Raw genomic sequence first — 15,272 nt, forward strand, 5'->3', positions numbered from 1 at the left:
GAACCTTAGATAGCTTAACCTTAGTTGCAGGTAAAACTTAGTCCATTTATAAAATGTATAATGAAGCAATAGAATTCTTAATGAATCAGATGAGAAGTTGAGTGTATGAACTGGACACACCGGGGATGACTTTTATGTAGTTGTCCAGCTTAAATATATTGCATTATATGGACAAACAATCCCTGGTTTAAAGGGTAAGGCATTTTTAGTAGCTTAATGTCCTTAATATATTGATGATGGGTTAAGTGAAGAGGACATTTTGTATTTATCTATGTATGAATGCTCACACATGTGTAAACACATACCTTTATGAAACTTACTGTAGATCTTAAGACCATAATAGCCTTGGATATTATGCTTGTCCAAGACGACATATAAGTCACTCAGCAGCCCACAGGTTTCCAGGGGCAGCAAAAAATGCCACTTCTGGTAACTTTATCAGCTGACACTCTGATTTTAAAATTGAAATTTCAGCTCTTCTAGTGCAGAGTGCAATTGTGCTCTTTACTCTAGCGATACAGTCACAATCGACGATGTTCCGAATGGTAAGCATCGGGTAGGATGGCGACATATGAAAGGTTGCCTCAGGGCAGCAAGACCCCAGAAAAACCCCTGGACGCATGTAAACTTTAGGGCCCCTTGTTCTGTTCCACTCCACCACATTTTTCCATGCTCTATAGGAACTTCTTTTTTTTCTTTAAAGGGGTTGTTCATCTTTTAGTTCGTTTTTGGTATGATGTAGAGAGTGATATTCTGAGACAATTTGCAATTGGTTTTCATTTGTGTTTTTTAAGTTATTTAGCTTTTTTTCTTTTTTTTATTTACTCAGCAGTTTCAGCAATCTAGCTAGGGTTCAAATTACCATATCAACCATACATTAATTTCAATAAGAGATTGGAATATGAATAGGAGAGGCATGACTAGAAAGATGAGCAATAAAAAAGTAGCAATAACAATAAATGTGTAGCATTTGTTTCTAGATGGGGTCAGTGACCCCATATGAAAGCTGAAGTCAAAAGAAGCAGGCAAATAATATGTTAAAACATAAATAATGAAGACCAACTGAAAAGTTTAGAATTGTCTAGACTTGGCCATTACCCCTTAAAGTACTCAACCCAAGCTTTGAATATAGTACATTAATACAGTGTTTGAAGTGGTCATTGATGTGGTCATTAATGCCACTAGGCCAAAGGAAACAAGACAACCCTAGTGGTGCAAACATTTGACTGCAGAAAAGAGGCAAAAGGCAAACACATGTTCACCTATAAGGGCTAAGCAGTTTGGATGGATACAGGGTTTTTACAAAGTAAGATCCTTACGGTGGGTGTTTTAGTAACAAGCTGGAACTAAAACAGAACTGAAGAAAATGTTGCAAGGCATACTTATAAATAAAAAATGTTCACTATACAAAGGGTAGATCAACCTAATTATGGTCTCACTAGTAAACAGGAGTCAAGACTGAATGTATCAGCTTCACTACTCATCCTTAAAAGTACAGGTATGGGATGTGCTAACCAGAAACCTGTTATCCAGAAAGCTATGAATTATGGGAAGTCCATCTCTCATTTTATTACAATTTTTAAAGATGATTTCCTTTTTCACTGTGATAATAAAACAGTACCTTAAACTTGATGCCAACTGAGATATAATTAATCATTATTGGAGGCAAAACAATCCTGCTGGGTTTATTTAATGTTTAAACATGTTTTTAGTAGACAAGGTATGGTGATTACAGAAAGATCTCTTAATGGGAAAAGACACAAAAGTAGGTCCAGTACTGCTCAGGGTAAGTCTTTATGATCCCTCTAAATACATTGAGATTTATTTCTAGAGCATGTAGCTATATGATGCAAATATCAAAAACAAAGGCAACTTGCATGACTTGCTCTTTCTGAAGATCTGCCTGTGGCATCATCGTGTTGCCAATGACATGCCATTTGTCTAATTGTACTTGTCTCATGAGTTAAGAAGGGATTTTGTAGTTATTTATCAAATACTGGGCTCTTTTCCAGTCCAGTCATGAACAATATGACATATGAATTGATCCCCTCCATGGATGGAACATGAACCAAGTGCTGCAGAGCTAACCACAGTCAGTAAAAACGGGATAGAACATTCAGAACATTCCGAATGTTCTGTGCTAGAAGCTGCTAATTGGTGTCAAATAAAGCAAAAACACAAAATGTACTGCCACATGATGTAAAACACACTTGTTTGGCTCTGCCATCAGCATGTAGCAAAGGAAGATATCACACAAGTTCTGTGTATACAAGGAAGATCACTTCTACAGGATTGTCATGTTGTGGCTATGAATGATGGGACTGTTTGTTTAGTGGCTCAGTTGACGGATTGGGATATAAAGAATTAGTATCTGGCTCAGTCCAAATATTTTGGAAAGATAATGGGCTGTTTGCTTGTAGTACAGATATCCAGTACATTTTTATTACAATGTAAACATCTCTCAACAGTACAATGCTTGTAATGTACAGTTTTTATTTGACTTTTTATGGTCTTTTAAAATGCTTTCCAATTTTTTAGGGAAAAGCAAGCTATTGGTTATTTTAGTCAGAAACTAGTCCTGTTTTCGGTACCACTGGCTGAGAACTGAATGAACCCTACCTAGAGATTTCAAACAAGATACAGGAATGTTTGTATATTCCATACACCGATCCACATGTGGTCACCATTCTCTCATGTTGGATGAACACATTTTACTTAAATGACAACTTCCAGGCTAAGCATTTACTGAATATAAGCCATTCTTTGTATTGTATATATAAAAAAGACAAAGTTCCTTCACCATCAATTTACCTTTACCTTTATCTTGAATAAGGCTTCATCTTGAGTATGCAGGGCAGCTTTGGGCTGTAGTCCGAACAAGAGGTCACCCCTTTAGACTTGAGGGACTGAACTTTCATTTGAACCAGAGAGAAATGTTTTTTTCATGGTGAGCTCAGTCAGGTTGTGGAACACCCTACAGATTGATTTTATGATGGCAGATTCTATTAATGCCTTTAAGAGTGTTGATTGGATGATTTCTTGGCCAAGCATAATATCCAAGGCTATAGTGAGCTAATATAGGTATGTGTATATATTTATATAATACACAAGAGCATGAATATCCTGTAAATTATAACTCTTCTGTGACTTATTTTTAGGGATGCACCGAATCCACTATTTTGGATTCGGTCAAACCCCCAAATCCTTCACAAAAGAAATTGAAATTATGCAAATTGGGGGTGGGAAGGGGAAAACATTTTTTACTTCCTTGTTTTGTGACTAAAAGTCATGCAATTTCCCTCCCCACCCATAATTTGCATATGCAAATTAGGATTCGGATTTGGTTTGGCAGGGCAGAAGTATTCAGCCAAATCCGAATCCTGCTGAAAAAAAGGCAGAATCCTGGCCGAATCGCGAACCGAATCCTGGATTCGATGCATCCCTACTTATTTTACAACATGATGTACATTTTTCACTATATATGTTTATTTATTTATATATATGTCAATCGATTGATAGGTATGTTTATATATTATATGCACTGGGGGTCATATGGAGTGGTTAAATTTGATGGACTATTTTTTTTAACCAAAATTAGCTATTAGCTAGTATCTATGGGGGTCCTTTATGAGGCCCTGGGAATGAAGTACAAGAACACTAAGGAGTGCAAGAGCAAGGTGTAGAGTGAAGAATCAACGGGCTCTGTTGTGGCTTGAGTTTGCTGCCACCCCTAACTCGCATGTCAGAATGGGTGGGGGACAGACTGGGGCACCTACCTGTCTTCCCCCACCCACCCTGTTGAATACACTACTTCCAAACACAGGCAATGCTGTATCTATCAGGGTGGCTGCAGGTCTCTATGCTCCATTTGACGATCTACAACAATTCTTTTAAGCTGGAGAGCAGTGTGGAAATTGCAAAAAATTTAAACCTATATATACCTATATAATTGCACCTATATTTTGCACAATCATAAATGACCTCTTATATCTTGGATAGTGCTATAAACCTGATAAGTGTGGTTGTAGTTCACTTTTAAAGAGTAAAGAGTAAGAGGAATTCTCTTATGTATATGTCTGCCATTATACTGACATAAGTCTGTAGGAGAATTACACAAGTTTATGATACCCTGTGGAGGGTATGAACTACAGTTGCTCTATACAGTAGAAGTACAAAAACCAGAGAAAGGTCTGATTTAATTAATAAAAGTAAAGAACTGCCTTCCTCTGAAATATAGGTAAGGATTATATGAGCAAAAGGCGATAAATAACAACAGGAAGGTCTTTATGCACATGGGAAACCCTACAGCTGCCCTACATAACAGTGTTTCCATTCAAATAATAAATATTAATGACTGTGTATGACAAATAATGGCCATGTAAGATGGGGACTGCTTGGAAACAGTAATTTCAGTGCTCTCAAGCTGTTCTTGCCTTATATCACCAGAGCCTGCTTAGTGGGCCATAGCCATAAATGAAAATAACAGATTGCATCTGAATCAAGGAAAAGTATCCAGACATGATAAAGCTAATTGCATTATTTAAAACACAGTTATAAAGTAAGGAAGAAATACATAATAAACTACTGTATATAAAATATAAAACAAGCTTTTTTCCGTCTTATGGTTCTTTAAACTGAATCAGGACCACACAGCCATCATTTTTACATTTGCTGACAATAATATTTTCAGATTAGATGTTGCATGTTGTTATCTTATTGTAGGGAGGAAAAGACAATTAAAAAGAAACATGCCATTTGTACTTATAGCTTTAATTCAGTAAATTACAGCATATGGCTGAAGGCCACAGACAAGAAGAATCCTTGTGTTTATTTGCTCTCATGTATATATCTTTAAGTCATGAACTGTTGCCTTAACTGCTGCCCTTAGGGCAATACCAGAAAATGCTCTCAAATCAAGGTGGAATGCTAGAATATACACACATGGAAACACTCATACCTGATCTGTCATCATTCTGGGGATCACATCTTCTGCACAGCTCTGGAATAGTTTTCAGGGATGTTATAGAATACTAGAAAAGATAAAACACAATGCTTGGTTACATACAATGGCATTAGAATCAGACTTCTGAACAAATGGACACAGTAGTTACAGTCACACAGTTCGCTGAAGGATTAGTACTTTACAGAAGCTATTCAGATAAGTGACCAGTGAATTCTAATAGCTAACATGCTTGATACCATGGGGTACAAAAGCAGGATCAATATTTGCATCAAGGCATTTACCCAAATGAAACTAAAGCTGAATTGTTCCAGTCAACTGATTAAATAAATTACCTTGAGTACATTCACCTTATGCACAATATTAAAGGGATACTATTATGGGAAAACTTATTTTTTTTCAAAACATCTCAGTTAATAGTGCTGCTCCAGCTGACTTCTGCACTGCAATCCGAGCAAACTGATTTTTTTATATTTAATTTCAAAAACTGACATGGGGCTAGACATATTGTCAATTTCCCAGGAGCCGCCAGTCATGTGACTTGTGCTCCTGTAAACTTCAGTCACTCTTTACTGCTATACTGCAAATTTGAGTGATATCACCCCCTCCCTCTCCCCCATCCCAACTTTTAAAGTATGTCCCGCGTGCGCATGCGCGAACAGCATAGCACTAATCAAGGGAACAGGTCTGGGTTGATGAGGGCCGGGCCCACCAGGTTTTGGTGGACCCTGCAATTTCCTGTCAGAAAGCAGTTCCATAACGCAGCACTGGCTCTTTCTGAAAGCACATGACCAGGCAAAATATCCTGAGATGGCTGCCTACACACCAATATTACAACTAAAAAAAAATACACTTGGTTCAGGAATGAAATTTTATATGGTACCGTGAATAATTTGCAATGTAAACCTTTAACTTAAAAAACCTATATGTAACTTGTAATTTTATGCATTAAGCATTGTAAATGACAGTGGGAGTCAATTACAACAGTGGACAAATTTGAACCTGGGCAGTAACCCATGGCATCCAATCAGACGATTGCTTTCACTGTGCAACCTGCAGCTGGCTGAAAAAAGCAAATCACTCATTGGTTGCTATGGGTTACTTTGCAGGTGAATTTGCCCACTTATTATAAATGAGCCCAAGTGTGTCTATTAATGTTGTGGAACCCCTGGAGCTACTACCACCCTCAACCTCCCTGACCAAATACTGGACCATAATGTGGAGAAGCTCAAAACCAATTCATTATTTATTTTGAGATAAGATAAATAACAAATTGAATAAGTCTGTTACTGGGCCTGAAATCCACAGAGACCACTGTTTATGTCCACTGGGTCTGACAGTCTCTAGTACATTAGCATGTTTCTCATTGAAAAAGAGAAGATTGTAGGTCCATCTTGAGACTTGTAACCCTTATAACTATGTAATTATTGCTATTTTATTATTACTACCATTATTAAACAGATGATTCATTCAGCTCTAAAGTGCAGAGAAATGATCGGAGGCATAAAACACAAAAATAAAATTAAATAATAGTGTTGCAATCTCGCATGTCACAGCCACATTTTTTCACTTTCCTCAGCATATATAAACATGAAGGGCTTATTATGGATTCAGCCTCAAATTCCTTTGTGACCTCAGCATTTCTTAATCAGGCACCAAAAAGTTTTCCTTTCATACGTCATTTCAAACAGGGCAGAAAAATGATGAGGAAAATAAAAGGGAAACAATGTCAGAAATGAGGAGAAATTATACAGAGCTGCCTCTGCAATAGGAAATAAAGCAGTAGAGCTGGATGAAAGAACCACATCATTAACCACAATAAAGATTTGCTATTTATACTTTGGTTCCTTGCTCTAGTGTAGGGTGACATTTTTATGTTCTCCATTCTATTATTGTTCTTGTTATTGTTTGTTATCCAGTCTTTGAATATTACAAATAAGACCACAGCTGCATGACTTAAATCCTCCTTCCACCGACTTGGCTCTAAATGTATTTTGCTCTTTTACAACCCCAGTTACAACTTTTATGTTGTTATTGGATACACAGCACAACTAGGCTCTACAAGCCCCCCAGCAAGCACGGAACAATAACCATTAAACTGTGCATTGTAATATATCTTTGCATATTGGACATCATTGGGAAGGTACCAGGCCTTCTTGATGTGTATTAATTAAAATGATCAATTGTACATCAAAACAACAAACTTGAATCATGAGCTGACACTTATGGTGACATTTGTGGTGAATATGTATTTCAGTTGAAAGCCCAGCCTGAAAGTCAGTCCCAAATTTTGAGATGTATGATGTGCTGCCCTAGATATATTTAGAACCATGACTAATACATATATCCCAACATTTCGAAGTCCAGATATTGAATAAATTAGGCCATGCCAAGGCCCATTACACACCCATCTCACGCATCTCCCAACACCGCCAATTCTCCTAAAAGCGAAAATTGTTAGGTCTGTGATTCTTGAATTTCATCAGAAAATGAGAAAACTGTCCATATAAAGATATGGATGGACTTTTCACCTAGTGCTTTCAAGTTACCAAGCCTTAAATTCATGGAGGCAATCTGCTCCAAATTATTGTAGTTTATATTTCTAATTTATGGGGAATAGGTTTAAAAAAATACATATAAAGTATGTTATCTGGAATGCTTGGGATTTGAGGTTCTGCTGGATATGATCCCATACTACTTACTTAGGTTGCAATTAGTCATAGTTTCTCGTTAATTTCTAAAAAGCATTACATATGCAGAATTTTGCATGTTGTAGACCAGGGGTCCCTAGCCTTAATCACCCTCGAGCCACAATCAAATATAAAAAGAGTTGGGGACCAACCCATGCATTGGGGGTGCCAAATAAGGGCTGTGATTGGCTATTTGTAGGATCTCTGTGGCAGTACACTTGGTTTTTATGCAACCAAAAAAAAAGCACCTGGCTTGAGGCCACTGGGAGAAACATCCAAGATGTTGCTGAACAACATGTTACTATGTTACTCACAAGCCACAGGTTTGGGATAAATGCTGTAGACTATACCCCTGTCTACAATATTGGTCTCTTCTAGCGGATTTCCTGGTTCTTTTAGTGCCCAGTATTAATAATTATGCTTTTCACTTCAAAGTACTACACTACCAAGTGGTGGAAAAATCAACATTATGCCCTAATAATGCTTTGCTATTTTCCACCCTCTTACATGCTTTAAAAGCAGTGATCCTGACACTAATGGTACTATCCTCTTCCTGACCCACTGTTATATGGCTACTGCAATCAGCAGGTCATTGGTTGTCAGCTTAGAATAAAACACTTCATCTGCAATGCATCAAAACGGAACACGAATACAATGCAATGCTTCATACAAGCTGTGAAAATTCATGTTATAAGATGCTTTTGCATTTAATATATGGCTTTCCACTAAAATGTATACACAGTGGAAATGTGCATGCCTTTCTAGAGGAATGAGGAAAATGAAGTGTGTTATTAATGAAATGCAGAGTGGGACGATCTACAGAGGCCACCTGATAGGAACAGTTCTGATTAAAATTAAATTTAAATGTGGAACAGCTGTAGCAAATTAGTTGCATAGAGAACACACAAAAACAATATTGGAATACTGGAGTAGTTGGAATAGAGATCACAGTTTGTGTGTTAAGGAACAATCTGTACAAGCAATTCCATTAACAAGCTGTTGGTTAAAGGGAAACTAAGGCCTTTGTCTTTTATATTTTCCATTCAATGTATGTGTGTCACAAGGCTAATGCATGAGCCAGAAGGTATTGAATGCATGGCATTAAGCAATGTTGTCCTCTTACTTGCCCCATAACTCTATGGGGCCTGTTTAAAAAAGCTGTCTCAATGATTTACTCTAGAAAAGAGTGCTGTAAAATAAATGTAATTTTTATAAAGTTGCATATTTTTCTTTATGTGTGATCAGAATCATGAAACTCAATCATTATTTATTTATTTGGTTTTATAAAAGTATCTTCTTTAATGCTGTTTCGAACACACTTTTACACCCTGTTTTACACCATTGTAACAACTTCAAGTCAATACGAAAAGTCCAAGTTGCAAACACTTTGCAGAATACAAGATTTGTAGGTAGTTATAAGGGCTCCCTCTTGAATGACCTGTACCTTCATCACCTGTGCACCAGTATGATGTGCAAATGCATGTGTCTGTTGCCACTCACTGGTGGTATGGTGCAAAGTGCATGAAATAGTTGCACCCATATGTTGCACTTGGCACCCTGCATGTATTTTTCACTTTGCATCCAGTGCCACAGTTTCAAATGACCCCCCATAAACCTCTGTATTAATAAAGAACTTTTTAGTCATTATGCTCCTGTCTAAATGCTTTCACCACCCAAAAGAAAACTGAAGCAGTGGGTCCACTATTTCAACAAATGTTAAATCGTTATAAAATGCCCAGATACTACTCAAACAAAACAATGACTTAACTTCCTAGACTAACATGGTGCCTTGCAAAACATATCCTGTTCTATGTAAATGCCAGTACCGTTATGCAAACCACATGTAAATCTAAGCTTCAATGCAAACACTGTGTAATTAAAATATATGAAGGCATTTCTGCCCAAACTCTTGGCAAGATCTAAATCCCAAAATTCCAGATCTTTTTTTTTGTATGAAACCCACTTTTTGTTCAGGTCCCTTTACTCAAAATATGCTTAAAATAGCTGTATCAGTTACTCTACTATAGTTCCACAAATGACCAAGATAACAAATCCAACTAAAAAAAACTATAATAATGTACTTCAGACTGGCTTTCCCTTAATATGGTTTGTGGTTATCCCCATGGTTTCAGACCCAAAGAACAGGCAAAACCATTCCACAATAACATTTATAAGTAAAGCACAACTTTTCCAGGTATCTTGCAGTACTTTGACTTCTTTTTAGGTAGTAGCATATGCTTTTCCAATGCTGGACTTCACTTAAAAATATTGCTTTTTCTTTCCTTACCTAAAACTGTTTTGACTGTGCGTGGCTTCCCAATGACCCGCACATTCAATCTTCATCATTCCAAAGGCAGGAGAAAAAATAACAAACAGGCCATGAAATTCTGATCAAGACCGTAAGGCATATTTTTCAGGTTCAATTAGGGAGCGTCAGGAGATTGCAGAGAGAACTGCTCCTATTACTAACACGTCTACCAGAAGCAAATGATGAAATTATATCATAGCTACTAACCAATTGTGTGTTTCACATTCTGTGTTTTAACTATGTAACTAGTGACCATATTCCCAGAATGCAAACCCTGGTTTCCTGTGTATGATCAGTTGGCTGCCTTCAACCAAAATGGGCTCCACCCACTGCTTCGGGATATCTTACATCACTAAAAACAAAGGAAATCCAGGACAGCTTACATGGATCAAATCAGGTATGTGATGGATAAATATAATATTCTTTTTCTTGTAAATAGGAACAACTAAAATGCTTGGAATACTAAATATAAAAAATACCAACTTTATTGTTGACATCTATTATTTTTTTAGGTTTTGTTTGGCCTATATCCAGCTATCCCTGCCCTTGGAACATCTGATCCCATTCCTACATGTGCAATACAGTCTATCTGCATGTGCCAATCAGATAGTATAGCCTCCCAGATAGTATAGCAAACCAGCAACACTGCTAGATCTATCTATCTAGAACTATCTATCTATAGATCTATCTACCATCTATATGTAGCACAGAGAATGATGTTTAAGCAGTGTGACTTGCTGCCAGTCTATCCCGGATGCCCTTGGGCTGTGGGCAACTCCCTGCAACTACCAGCAGTGTGTGTTGACCCTTTTAACCACCTTACTCTCAGGTGGATCCTGGTTTGTCTCCTATTGCACAGATCAACCAGGTTTCTAAGTTATAGCAGTTCAGAGGTTGCTTTAAACAAACAACTTGATAATTGAACTAATTTACAGTGGATCTGTTCACAGCATTCAGGCAGTTTAGATCTTCAGACACATTCAAGATACTCAGTGGAGAACCTTCACACTTAAAGATATTTCAAGTAGATCCCTCTTAGGGGTTAGTGCAGCCTGTCTTGGTGATTTTCCCCAGCACATGGGATCTCATGGGGTATCTTGCTCCTTGGCACTTTCCCTGCTCCTGGGCTCACCCACTTGTGGCCCTGTCTGGTGGCTTAAAGGGGAAGGAAACCTCCTCGGCGCTAACCCCCCACCCCCCCTCCCGTGTATTGCCCCCCTCCCTCCTCCCCCCTGGCCTACCCCTCCCGCTGGGCAAATGCCCCTAACTTGTTACTTACCCTTCTGCGCAGGTCCAGTCCAGGGAGTTCACAGACGACATCTTCTTCCATGCGATCTTCTTCCTGCTTTGACCGGCGCATGCGCAGTAGGATCGTTTCGCCGGTACGATCTACTGCGCATGCGCGTGACTTTTGGCGCATGCGCAGTAGATGCGTACCGGCGAATTGCTCCTACTGCGCATGCGCCAAAACGCCGGTCAAAGGAGGAAGAAGATCGCGTGGAAGAAGATGTCGCCTGTGAACTCCCTGGACTGGACCTGCGCAGAAGGGTAAGTAACAAGTTAGGGGCATTTACCCAGCGGGAGGGGTAGGCCAGGGGGGAGGAGGGAGGGGGGCAATACACGGGAGGGGGGGAGGGGGGTTAGCGCCGACGAGGTTTCCTTCCCCTTTAATCACCGCAAGGGTGCTAACCTCACCTACTCTCCTTGTTGGAGCCAGAAAGCTGCTCACTAAATACACTGCTTATAACTTTTACTCCTAGAGCTACAATTACACAAATTTCTACCACTACATACATTTTTACTTAACAGGGCCTGTCACCTACTAAGGTGTACTCACCTCCCTGCAAGGTGGGATCTAGGAAAAGAGAGCCGTGAGCATGTGTGCTCTCCTTTTAAACACTGCCACCTACTGGGCAAGCAATGAACCAGATCAGATTACAGGAAACAGTCAGGAAAAGTGTCTTATACCAGTAACATAACTCTAGATCTATCTATCTATCTTTCTATCTATCATCTATCTATCATCTGTCTATCTATAACTATATATCATCTATTTATCTATCTATCCATCCATCCCTCTATTTATATATAATCTATCTATCTATCTATCTATCTATCTGTAGCTCATTACAAATGTAGACATACATACAAATACACACTTAGAAGGTATAATGGCCCTTTAGTCCACGTCAAAGCATTTCATTGTAAGGGTAACTAAAATTACTTGTATGCATTTTGAAATGTATGCAACAGTGCATTATGGATTTTCCTGTGTCCCTGCTATAATATAATAGACTTCACATTGATTACCATTGCTTCATTAGACAGAAACTCAAGCCAAACAAACAAGTACCAAATAAAAACAGCAATGAGGCGTAAAATTCAAATGATCGCAGATTATTTACTTTTTCATTTATGATCTGTCTTTGAGCTGCAGCTTTTTCCTAGGGCTGAAATGGTTAACATCTCCTGGATGTATAGTCACTTTGCCAGGAGCATTCTCCACACTTTCAACAATCTGGCCTTTAATGGGTCCAAGTTTGCTATTATAAGTGGAGAAAACAGAAAGCGTGAATTACGTGAGAAGGTTATGGTGCTAATAACTTTATTTTACTAAGTTTCAGTCTCTCTGGCTGCTGCTGCACAGTGTTACAGATCTCTGCACTGCCTTTATACTAGCAGCAAACAAAACCTTCGCCTGGAAACAATAGCAACACTGTCGTTTCAGAGGAAGTCCTAGAAAGTGATGTGTCAATTGGAGGAAAAAGGAAACGTTATAGCTCTGAAAAGTCCTTTCCTGCAAAAATACATTCACTGGAGTGACTAAGAATTCAGTCATTTCACCACAAAAAATAAGAAATCTTAAATTAAAGGAGAACGAGTTTTTGAATAACCTAGAGGCTCCTGCAGAGGCTGCTGCCCCCCCCCCAGGAAAAACACCACACAGGAGCCCCAATAATGCCCCTTCTGCCTGTACCTACAAAAAAAACAGAGTAGCGCAGTGGGATTGGCAGCTCTGGCTCTTTACATTCTATGTTTCAGCTCTCTGGTGGGTGGTGGCAGTCACTGAGCAGCAGCAATGCATGTACCAGAAAGCTGGGAAATAGAAGTGATGTGGCCATAGATGGAACCTGAAAAACCTAATGTGCTACTATTTATTGACAGGTCCCTGCAAGGAAGTACTGGGGATCACATGTGGTGCTATTCAGGAAGTTGTATCAATGGTTTTGACTTTATTTGGAAAAATTCTGTAAAGGTGGTCATAGACCTGAAGATCAGCCAAATGAGCATATCTTTGTCCAACATGGCCACCTATATGCTAAGCTTATCCAATTGTTTGACCCAATGATCAGCTCATAATGGAGGCAAAGGCAGGCCACCAGGAGAGGACCACTAAATTAAGAAGATGCAGTTCTCTTCTTTTTAAACCTGCCCTGCTGATTTTCGGCCACTAGTGATGTACGTGTCAGAAAAAATGTAACCCACATCCGACCCTAACCCGTAAAACATTAACCCATACTGACCCTAACCTGCAAAATGTTGTCATTGTAGGAGCCGCACGCTCCCAGTACCCGAATCTTCTTATTCTGTACACTACTTATGTGCGTGCCTCTGGTTCAAAGACAAGAAATCTTCTGGAGCAGTGGAGGAGTGTACTTCCTCAGTCTGACCCACACCCAACCCTAACCCAAATTTCAACCTAAAATTGCCCAACCGAGGGTCAACCCATGGGTCACTACGGATTTGGGGTCACTGTCAGTCACATATCTGTGGGAAAGGAAGCCAGGGATGCCCATAAACAGGCAGATATGTTCCCATAAATGGCCAACCTAAAGTGACCTAAATTATATGCTACTTGCAAAGCAAAGGAACCAAGTAAAGCATTTTCATGCCTACATTTCTTGATGCATTTTGATCTGTATAAAGTGATGTCCAACACATTTTAAAAATTGAAAACATTTTGCGTAAAGGGGTTGTTCACCTTTAAATTAACTTTTTGTCTGATGTAGAAAGTGATATTTTGAGACAATTTACAATTGGTTTGCATTGATAATTATTTGTGTTTTTTGTGTTAGTTAGTTTTTTATTCAGCAGTTCTCCAGTTTGCATTCAGCATTCTGTTATCTAGGGTCCAAATTGCCCTAGCAACCATGCATTGATTTGAATAAGAGACTAGAATATAATTAGGAGAGGCCTGAAAGCTAAGTAATAAGAAGTAGCAATAACTATACATTTTAGCCTTACAGATAATTTGTTTTTAGATGGGGTGAGTGACCCCCATTTGAAAGCTGGAAAGAGTCAAAGGAAAAAGGCAAATAATTCAAAAACTATAAGAAAAAAATGAAGAAAAGAGTTTAAAACCATTGACAGTTTAATGTACATTGGAAAGTTGCTTAAAATTCATTAGGCAGACATTTATTTTGGGGCTTACATGCCCTTTAATGGTATTCAGTATGAAATACAATGTAGGAACAAGAATGAAAGTAATGCAATGTATACTTACAGATATGTCATCGCTAAAATCAATTTCATCCAAGTCGAGATATTCAGGAGCTTCCATCATTCTTCAATGACCATTTTTAGTTGGTAGCTGAAGAGTTACACCGGCCTGATGGAGAGAGCAGGGGCTGGTTAGTAAGCAATACAATGAATGTTAAGGAGCCTAGAGCGAGCATTTACTCTTCATGTAATGGGAACGGCATGTGTTACCTCTTGCCGAGTCTTCAGATTGTGCAAAGGAGGGGCAAAATGGACCCATGTTTGTTTTAAAGCCGAGTTTCCCTCTGGTTATTAGTAAGCGATCACAGTGTTAATTAATTGACCATTATATGGCATATCCATTCTTAACCAAGATATTCTGTGTAGCCTCTTGCTTTAACCTCATATTAACCCCCATGGACTACATTTTCATGGGTTTTGTTTGTTGTAGAACAATAATAACTGACACACACAGGACTACTTCTAGTGTACATTTACCTGTATTGTCAGAGGCAGAGAAGGGGCTGCTAGTGCCCAAGAGCTGATATGATAAATACAAAGGCTGCGGGTGAAAATAAAACTCAGCACAATAAGGGCACAGTTTAAATCCTGGCACAGTACTGAAACCGGATTGCATTCAGTGTTTTCTTATTTGCCAAACACTGCCAATAACCACCATCAGCAAAAGGAAAATAGGAAACAGTTGTTACTGCTATAGAATATTACAGTTTGAAAACTGAAAATTACAATACCCCCCCCACTCACAAACACATTTAGGGGGGTGTAAAAATATTCACCCCATCCCCATATATTGCTGGAGTGGAGCCAGGACTAT

General features: G+C 38.7%; 1 protein-coding gene across 3 annotated transcripts in view; it reads right to left on the reverse strand.

Annotated features, from left to right (window-relative positions):
• sncaip.L (synuclein alpha interacting protein L homeolog) overlaps positions 1 to 15,272 on the reverse strand; it is a 142,620-nt gene that overhangs the window by 50,378 nt on the left and 76,970 nt on the right. For all 3 annotated transcript variants that reach the window (XM_018264214.2, XM_018264212.2, XM_018264219.2), the window contains 2 exons: positions 14,463 to 14,567; positions 4,958 to 5,030 (listed from right to left, as the gene is read on the reverse strand). In XM_018264214.2, coding sequence (XP_018119703.1) covers positions 4,958 to 5,030; positions 14,463 to 14,522 — 133 coding nt within the window. In that variant the 5' untranslated portion in view covers positions 14,523 to 14,567. The remainder of the gene's footprint in view (positions 1 to 4,957; positions 5,031 to 14,462; positions 14,568 to 15,272) is intronic.

The sequence above is a fragment of the Xenopus laevis genome, chromosome 1L (genome assembly GCF_017654675.1).
Source record: "Xenopus laevis strain J_2021 chromosome 1L, Xenopus_laevis_v10.1, whole genome shotgun sequence".
Classification (NCBI taxonomy): domain Eukaryota; kingdom Metazoa; phylum Chordata; class Amphibia; order Anura; family Pipidae; genus Xenopus; species Xenopus laevis.